This window comes from Parus major, chromosome 1A (genome assembly GCF_001522545.3).
Source record: "Parus major isolate Abel chromosome 1A, Parus_major1.1, whole genome shotgun sequence".
Lineage (NCBI taxonomy): Eukaryota > Metazoa > Chordata > Aves > Passeriformes > Paridae > Parus > Parus major.
In genome coordinates this window covers 32122584-32132226 of record NC_031773.1, presented here as the reverse complement: position 1 = coordinate 32132226, position 9643 = coordinate 32122584, and the positions used below count along the sequence as shown (strand labels likewise).

Below are 9643 nucleotides of genomic sequence, written 5' to 3'. Positions count from 1 at the left end.
ATGCGATTTTCTAGTCACCCTCCTCTCCCCCAGCCCCAGCATCTAGGGGCAGTTCGGGGGCTGGGCTGGTCAAGATCGGAGGCGGCAGCAGCGCCCGGTGGGACCCGACACATGCACACACACGCGCGTACACAGATTGAGATATTGCGAGGGCTGAGAGAGGAGGGAGACAGGAGAGCCCCGTTCCCTGCTCCTCGCTTTCGCAATTTCAAAATCAGCTCGAAATGACCCAGCGAGCGCTGGTTGGTCGGAGCCGCGCTGCTCCATGTTCCCCATTTACATTGAAAAGCCCCAGCTCGCTCCCTGCACAATAGTGAAAGTCCCGAGGAGGCTCCGCGGCTCAGCCACGGGCAGGCAGCGCCCCATTGCTCCGGGCTCCGGGGTCCCCCCGCCGGGGCGCCCGCCGGAGCCCCTCGCTACGCCTCTGCACCTCCTCGCAGGGAAGCAGCGCACAACAAAGCCCCCCCCGCCCCGTCGCCAGGACTCCTTCACTCGCAGCACAATACGTACATGTACATGCCTATAACACTATAGATCTGCGGCTCTACGTATCTACACGATACTGACTTGTGGTTGTTTCCTGGGTCTGCCTCGTCCTCTCTTCTGAGGCTCTGCGGTTGCAGGTTGCTCCTGGGCAGCAGTGGAAGGCTGACCGGGTCCCTCACCTTGTGCACTCATCGTGACTTCTGCTGCTCAGCCTGAAACCAGTCTCTCCAAAGCACCTTGGAAGGGGGGGGAATCAAAACGAGCTCTTGCTGCTTTTGCTGCTCGCTGCCACCACCACACCGGACGTCCTGGTGCTGCCAAAAAGGAGAAGAGAAGGGGAGGAGGAGGAGGAGGAGGTGATGGTGGTAGTGGTGGTGGTGGTGGTGGAAGAGGAGGGGGAATGAATCTTTCTTACAATTTAGGAATGGTTAGTAACATGAAGCAATTCAAAAGAGGAGGTTTTTTTTTTTTAAAATTGTTTCCATATTAGGTCTGAAAAGAACAGGGGTAGTCAGAAATCTTTTTCATGGGAAAGTATGTGTGCATCAAACTGTCAAGAGTGAGTATCAGCAGGTGTTTCTTTTTTTGTAGTAATTTCCACTAAAGATAGGACCAAAAAAGGAAAGGCAGAGTAAATTGCAACCCTGGAAATGCAAGGAGCGAGGGAAATAGTCCGAGGGTAGTCGGGAGCAAACTAAGAAGAGGAAAAAATGTCCTACAAATTGAAAGCAAGTGGTGGCTATCGCGCTTAGATCGGATCAGGACAAATTAAGATAAGACACACTGGAAATGGACTGAGAACACTGCACAATCTTGCCAGAAGCATGCAACCTGGAAAGACGGGGATTTCGGCAGCAGCGGGAGCAGCGCGCAAAAGGAGCGATCATTTAAAAATAATAATAATAAAACGATTTGGGAGATTGGGAGGGAAAAGAAGGGGGAAGGGGGGGCGGTCCTGGGTTCGTGTCTGTGATGCGAACTCCTGGGACTGGAAATATTATTATGCGAGTCCTGCCCACGGACTAAACTGGGATGAGGGTTAAGGGAGGGGAAAAAAAAATACAAAAACGAAGGAAAAGAAAAGAAAAACCACCTTTACCCGTGGTTGGAAAAACCAGGAGGGGGCTGTAGGGGAAAAAAAAAAAAAAAAAAAAAAAAGAGAGAGAGTGAGAGAGGAGGAGGCAGAGCAAAATCCCGGCGATGGGGGGCTGGCGGCCGGCCAGATAAAACACAAGCAGCACGGCAGCCGGGGCAGCGGTGGCGGAGCGCGCCGCCGCCTCACGTGTCCCGCACCGGCCCGGCCGCGCCGCCACCGCGGCTTTAAAGGGCCAGGCCGGGCCCGGCGCCCCGCACGCGCCCGCGGCCACCGCGCGGGGCTGCGCGGCCGCTGCACGTGCGCGCCCCGCCGAACAAAGGCGGCCGGGCCGGGGCCGCCCGGGACGCGCCCGCCGCGCTCCGCCCGCGGGGAGAGCGGCTCTCTCTGGCCCGTGGGGAGCGCGGCTCTCTCTGGCCCCGCGGGAAGCGCGGCTCTCTGGCCCCGCGGGGAGCGCGGCTCTCTCTGGCCCCGCGGGGCGGCCGCCGGGCAGGCTGTGCCATCGCGGCGCGGGCTCGGCGCCTGGCGAGGCGGCCGTCGCCGCGGTAAGATGTGGGCGGTGTAACCCGACAGCGGGTCGGAGCTGTCCTGCCGGGAGGGTGACGGCACGCGGAATGACCTTGCGGTGAGCCCTGCCCCGACATTATTCTTCTACGAGCGTGGCGGGGCCGCAGGCTGCGCCTCTTCCCAGACCCCGTAGGCAGGATGTCCAGCACAGCCCTCTCCCTCCGCCGGTGTTCGGTGCTCTCCCGTGCAAGCCATGATTAGGCGCCCCTCCACTGCGGCAACAAGGAGATGGCCACAAAGGCCAGGGAAGGACACCCCCCCCGCCCTCCGTCTGCGCGTCCCCCCAGAGAAACGTTCACACCTGGGCTTCATGTACAACTTGGGCATTTCCTCCAGTCCCACTCCTCCCACAAGGTCTTGCACGTCGGCTGACAGCCACCCCTGTAGTAACTATCTGGTGACATCCTTTCTCCCCTGCTTAGGGCTGGACAAGCGCAGGAGAGCGCTCAGAAGGAAAAGTTGCATTATCGTATATAATACTGAAGAGGGCAGAGATACTGCTGCAACACTCCTCGTGCAAGCTGTTGAAATGCAGCCAGTATTCGTGGCACCTTACAAATTCTTATACCTATTGATAAATAAGGAAACAAGCAGAAAGTTACTACAATCAAACATAGTCATTGACCAGCAAGCACTGTGCTGAGGAGACAGCTGAGTTATTTTCTATGGAATAGAAAAAGTATACTGCAGACAGATGGGCTAAAGAAAGAGTAATCGTAGAACACTTCTAAAGGCTGAAAATATTGCCAAAGTGTTCTTAATCCAATCACAAGAATCCCAAAGCCTGTTTCGCTCCCATCCCCAAAAGCAACCAGCTATGGAAGATAGACACAGTCCACCTGTTATATCTAACAGCTATCAGAAAAGCCTTGTAGTCTGACTGCATTTTGTAAAATATTCAGTTCCCATCACACCATGAAGAAATCCATCGAGCCCTACATCTCTTCTATACATCAAAAGAATAAGCTGCTGTATGCTATCAGGATTCCAAGTGGAGATTGTGAAGTCTTTAGTTTGAAGTGTCGCAGCACATAACTTTTATAACATCCATTAATCTCTTAAAAGCGTATTCATGTGTCCATTTCTCTGGAAGAAAGTGTTACATGTGATTAGTAAAAGCCTGTTGCTCCAAAACATCCATCTCTACAGAATCATCCTATATATTAATTGTTCCACTAGTCTTCCCTTGAGCAGTTGTAGTAAAAACTGTATAGTTCAAAGACTTTTTACATATAGCCATAAGCAAATAATTTTCACATGAGATCAGTATTCCTAAGATCACTGTTTGAAAGCTGTTCCAGACAACAAAAGCCTTGATGCTTGCACTGTGCCCAGCACAACAGTTTGCATCTTTCTACAGTCTGACTACAGATTAACCATCATAAGAATCAGTATCCAAGATCTAAATAACTATGTCTTTCATTTATTTGAATCTATCCTGATTCTCTCCTTAACCAAAAGTGCTTAGACAATAAATCAATGTGATATTCCCTATGGCAATTCCTATGTGGATGCAATGCTGTCTAATCAAAAATGTAATTTATATACAGAATACCTTAACCCAGGTAAGCAACATGACATCCAGAACCCAGAAAGCCTTGCTTTCCTCAAGTGGCTGATGGAAGCTGAGGAGCCAAACAGCTCTTTGTTTTTTAACAGGTTCCTTCCCAAAAGAGATGTGGTAGCTGCTCCTTCCACTGTTCCAATCCACCCTCTGACAATAGAGATGTATTTACACAATATTCAGTGCAAACACCAGTGAATACAACTGCATAATTAATCAAAGGGTCTACTTACTGCAGTCACTGGAGTAGACATAACCTACTTTCCACCAGCTTTGGTCTGAGATTTAAGCTTTGGTCTATTAACAGAAGTACTAACTGTCAGTGCTTTTATTTTTTTTTGTTTTCTGGAACCATTCATAATAGCATAGGAAACTTATAAACATAAAATCTGGCCTGATTTCTAGTCTCCATGACTCTTAAACTCAGGACATTTCCAAAGAAATCAGAGGAACTTCCTAGAAGATTAAGAAGAAGGCCATTGCCTTCACAATGTGCAGATTTTGCTACCAAACCCAGAACACTTATAAAAATGGCCATTTGTTATTCTGCAATCAGTGTGATAGCTTGTAGAGGGTTAATTTGCCTCTCTTCCCAGAGGATATTTTTAAATTGTGCATTCTAATAGCAGCAGTAATATTTTGCATCAGAACAAAGAATCAAGGTTGCAGGAAAGTATCTTTTAGAATGACAGAAAATTACAGGTTAAATAGGCCTAGGAGATTATAAATAGCAGCAATAAATAACTTCCCTTGCTCACTTCTTCATCCATTTCCTTTCTCAAAAGCCCACAGATGCAGAAGAAACCATACTGCATGGTCATGGGGAGGTGTCACCTATAGATAGTAACCTAACTCAACCCATAATACGTAAGTACAACTAACTCCCACCAGTGGAAGTCTGTGAGCTCAGATGGTCTCAGGGGGTAGTGCTTTACACAAGGAGAGAACTTCTTTATTTTTTACAGGCTGCTACTGAAGGTCTGTGATGCCAACTATGTGATAGGAAGCATGTCACCAACTTTATAATGCCTGCTCACCGTGTACATAGGAGGGCAGAGTCAGGACACCCCTCTATTCTGTCTCAAGAGGGTCCTGTTTTCTCCACCCCAGCTCTCATGGAGTGCAAGTTACTCAAAAGGGGCAGTGAAAGTAAGTTTAAGGCCTTAGCTCAGGGGAAGCAGCAATTTTTTAACTCTGAAAGAGATCTCTTGCCCGGAATGGGAAAGCAGATGGTAAAATTCAGGAGAACTTTTTTGACTGTTTGCTCCATATTTCAAGAAGCTTACAGCTCTGCAATGCCTCAGAAAACTCCTTAGAGGAACAGCCTTGGCCTACCAGGGCTAGAGGCTGCCATATCTGAAGGGTTGTATTTTGAGTGGGTATCTCTCTTCTGTGGCCAAACAGAGAAGCCAAAGATATTTATGTAGTTAAAGGCTACAGTGGGTACTGGGAATCCTGATACTCTGCTGCCAGAGAACCAGTTAGTGCAGGAGAAGAACATCTTGCAACCATTGTCTATATTTGTGGGAAAAGCTAATTTTTAATTTCCTGGGTTCCTTTAGAATGTGTTGCCTGTGGAAACACACAGGCAGAAGAGAGAGGAGAAGAGCAGACACATGAACATTGAGTGCACCTATGAGTTGGTATCTGTATCACCATTCTTCCACTCTTTTTATCCAGTTGGTGGGACCAACAGTGGCTGTTGCTTCATAATCAGCAACCTGGAGATGGCTCTGAGAATGCTTTAGAGAAGCATGACTGTGACTGACAAAAAAGACCCAGAAAAGAACATTAAGGCTCATGCTCATGCTTTGTCTGCAGTGGCAAATTTCTTCCCTCCTCCAAATTCCCACCATTGCCAATATGAATGCAGCTGGACAATTGTTAGAGATGTTGGGAGGCATAATATATGAGTTTTCATCTAGTCAGCCATTTGCAGCACTGTGTCAATTAACCCACCCAGAGCAGGGTTAACTGATACACTGCTGAAAACGGCTGCTGGAGCTGAAAGCTGTCTATACTAAGATTCCCATTGTTGCTAACTCTGGTGCAGCTGCAGTGGAATCAGTCCATGTGGGATTATTTGGTAACAGTTCTCCAACCTAAAAACTGCCTCAAAATGCAACACAGCCACCTGATGGGCCAAAACACCCTTCCACTGCACCTCAACAGCTATGCACCCAGGCTGTCGCCATTCATAATGGGATTTCTTTCAGTCCAGAAGGTACTTTTTGCATTTCTGTATGAAGTACTCAGTGCTTCATCTCAGAAAACTGGTGTTCCTTGTCACCCCCATAGGAATGCCTCTGCTTATTAGCTCTTATTAGCTCTGGACTTGAAGACGTGCGTTGGAAGAGCCAGTTTTCTGTTAGTGTCTTTTCATTAATTCATACACTCAAAAATTTGCCATTTCACATATGAAAACTTTGTGATTTGTTTTTTTTTTTTTATTTCTTTATGCAGATCCTGTTCTTTAATTTATGGCTGGAGTTCTGGTTCACTAGGAATTTTGCTTTTTTCCCTGTTAACAAGTAAAGCCTTATTTATGCAGACCAGCACCATGAAGACTCAAACTGATTTCTGAGGGAGTAAAGTTCTATTTTGAATAAGCAGAGTTGACAGAATCAGTCCCACTTATTTCCATGTACTTTAGGAAGCAGTTATGAAACATGCTGGTGAAATGGGTGTTTTACCGTCTGCTGAGTAAGGCTAATACTTCTAAAAAGCCCCTCTCTATCCTTCTCCTACATCCATGTCCAACACTAACTAAAACAAGGAAGTGTTGTTTGGCATTTGTTACACTTTGGAACCACTATTTATCAGACAGATGCCGGCAGTCAGGTTTCTTAAAGTGCAGTTTCCAAGTGTGAGAATGTTGAAGTCTAGGCTCAGCAAAAATCTCAGTGAAAAACTCTAGCTCACTAAAGCCTCTGATTAATGACAGGCAGGTTTCAATTCATGCATGGCATCTTATGCAAATACAGAACACAGCTATTTTCAGAATTCTGGGCAAATGCATACGCCTATGAATATTTACAGAGGCTCAACATACCCACGCAGGGAAATGGCAAAGGGGCAGACCCAGAGGAGATGCAATCCATAGCCTCCCAGCTGTAGTGGTGAGCACCAGAGCTTAGCTTAGGGTGTTGGGATGTTGAGCAAAACTGATTTGGCAGAAACTTGGATACAGCTGAGTATTTTGAGAAAGGGGAAAGGAAGTGGCTCACTCTTCCTTCATTCCTGATACTGCTGCTGCGGCTGTTTCTTGCTCCCAGAGATCCCTTTGGACAAAGGGAGTGGGCACGGTAACTGAATTGCCTGCAAAGCAGGAGTGACAGCTGTCTGTGGAAGGAAGGAGCAGCTCCAAACTGACTACTCTTTAGCTCAGATTGAGCTGTAGGGATGCACGGTGGGGTTGTCAGATCACAGTTGTTGTACAACTTGGTAAATATGTTTATATGTTTGCTTAAATGGCTTTCATTAATCTCCTGAAGGGTTCTTACAAAAACGCTGAACAACTCCCATCCCAAATCCCAGTGGAACTGGATTTCTCTTCTCCCTTACCCCTACTCCTTTTCCCTTTAATATTAGACTCAGTTTCTTGCATATGGTTTTATATGAAACTCTAATTAAAACTCCTTAAGACTGGCTCATTTTTCTCTGCAATGAGTTCAGTTATTTCTTTTTTATACCTTCCAGAATTTACTATACCATATCTAAATATTGGCTGTAATCCACATGTTTTAGATCATTCTCTATAATGGTCCTGTTGTTACAGAATCCTTTGTGTGTGTGTGAGAAAGAGAGAACACGCATATGTGTTGGAAGCAAGACAGAGTGCATAGAATTGTTTGGAAAGAGAAATCAGAATATACCAATTCCATAAGGGATTTCTGAACTGATAGCATAAAAGTGATAAACATGGTTGAGCACTGAAATTACAGACCTCCAGTTCATTCAGATTGAACTGTGAGGATGCACCTTCTATATGTGATAATTAATATTTCTGATCCCAACATGTTACTCTTCTATATATACTACAAATGTATGGCTCATTCAACTTTTGTTGCTATGTAATTTTACAGATCAGATTTATTGTTGTCACATTTGCTAATTTTTACTTGTATTCTAAGTGTAGATCCTTGACCCGAGTCATACGCGTCAGTCAATGGTAAGCAGCATGAAGACAAAACTAAGGCAGCACCTGAAAGTCCTTATTCATTACACCAAAAGCTCATTACCTGCTGGAGACCATACAGAGAACATGCATATGTAGGATAAATAAGCAATCCAAGGAAAAAGCAGGAAAAGCTTCATTTGACAAACCATAAGCTTTAACCAAAACATGCAAAAAAGTCACAGTGTCCTAATGTATGGCTAGAACTTATGAGGAGGAACTGAGAAATGTCTCTGTACTTCCAGGACAAAATTAAATCGGTAGCCCTGTTGCAGTGGATGCCTTTGACTCTTGCCTGTTACTCCACATGTAGAAGATGCATTTAAGTGGCAAACAGATACCCATGGACTGATTTTGTGCCCAGCAAGTGTGTCCTACCTCGCAGCCCATCCAGTTCACGCTCACAGCAGGCTGGGCGTCCTCATGCACATATGGAGTCACAAGAGCGTGGCAAATTTGCTCTCACATTTCTTTCAACTTCTCATTGCAGACAAGTATTAAGACAGCCTGTCAGTGCTGTAAATTCAGACCTCTTTCCCATGTGGAGAAACAACCACCCAGAACAGAGCAGAACAGATGCAGAACACCCTGCACTAGCTACTCCACTCATGTCCCACCCTTGTAGGGCACTGGGCTGGAGATTAGGATATCATTTTCTGCTGGAATTAATTTCACCCAAAGACAGTATACTTACTTTCTATATATATTTTTTCCCCCACAAGCTAAGATAAATTTCTGCTTTGGGCCATTAACAATACTTGCATTTTTAATCAGAATTATTTTGTACTGTATTTTCTTTGGAAATAACAGTAATACAGTTTATGTGAAATACAAACAAATGAGGGAACCATTTTTACCTAAATGTATGAATAGCATTTTGCAATTTGTCATTGTGATATATTTATCTTTTGAACTTTAAGTGAGCTCAGCTGAAAAAAATGCTTCTCTTCGTCACATGACTGGAAAATATATTACACCACAGAAGAATATTGCTGTTTTAGTTTAGAAATTAGAGGCTAGATATAATTTTCCACTATACTTACTTTCACAAAGTATGGAGTAAATTATTTACTCTACAGTAAATTCTTAGTACATATTCCAAAAGGTGGTAAATTCAGCATTCTCGCTTAAATTAATGGATCTTTTGTGAATGTGTGTTAAAACTAAGACCCTTAAGACCTTGTGTTGCCCGCTGAAGCCTTAAAACCACTCTAATACGGCTAATACTAAACAAATTTCAACAAAACGAAGCCTGCAGAAAGGCAACCAGTTTGGAACAGAAAGACAAAGACTGGCCAGTGGAGTGACAGCAGAGAAGCATCTGAAGGTTTGCGTTTGCTCTCTGTGTTTGAGTGACACCCGTGCCCTTCTAGAGGCGCAGGGGATGCTGGTGAGCACACGCAGTGTTTGTGCCCAGAGCTGCCCAGACGCAGCGGTGCCGCTGGTTCCCAGCCAGGCCTGCACCACGGGCTGCGGCCGCAGCGGCAGCTCCGCGCCCACGCTGGCTTCCCTGCACACCCGCACGGTTAAGTCGCTCTCCGCTTCTGAGCTGCCCCAGCAAACGGGGCTGTGGGGAGCGAGCTGCAGGCACAACAGCAGAAACAGCCCTGCAGCTCCCCTGCGCTGGGCGGCAGGAGCAGGCCCGGCTGAGCCGTGAGGGGCGCTCCCAGCAATGGCTGCCGCTCCCAGCAATGGCTGCCGCTCCCAGCAATGGCTGCCGCTCCCAGCAATGGCTGCCGCTCCCAGCAATGGCTGC

At 46.4% G+C, this 9643-nt stretch overlaps 1 protein-coding gene and 1 long non-coding RNA gene across 3 annotated transcripts in view; one reads left to right on the top strand and one right to left on the bottom strand.

Annotated features, from left to right (window-relative positions):
- Window positions 1–1766, bottom strand: part of HMGA2 (high mobility group AT-hook 2) — a 110267-nt gene extending 108501 nt beyond the window's left edge. Inside the window, exons 1-2 of one of the 2 annotated variants that reach the window (XM_015628639.3) lie at window positions 1318–1766; window positions 568–800 (exon numbers count right to left, since the gene is read on the bottom strand). In XM_015628639.3, the coding sequence (XP_015484125.1) occupies window positions 568–678 (111 nt within the window). In that variant the 5' untranslated portion in view covers window positions 679–800; window positions 1318–1766. Of the gene's footprint in view, window positions 1–567; window positions 956–1317 lie in introns of those variants that run through there. The other variant, XM_033514427.1, reaches the window with a different exon arrangement.
- Window positions 1767–1906: 140 nt separating this feature from the next.
- The window catches only part of LOC107204829, a 22296-nt gene continuing 14559 nt past the window's right edge, over window positions 1907–9643 (top strand). The window contains exons 1-2 of the long non-coding RNA XR_002001759.2: window positions 1907–2204; window positions 4496–4577. This is a non-coding gene — a long non-coding RNA (uncharacterized LOC107204829). The remainder of the gene's footprint in view (window positions 2205–4495; window positions 4578–9643) is intronic.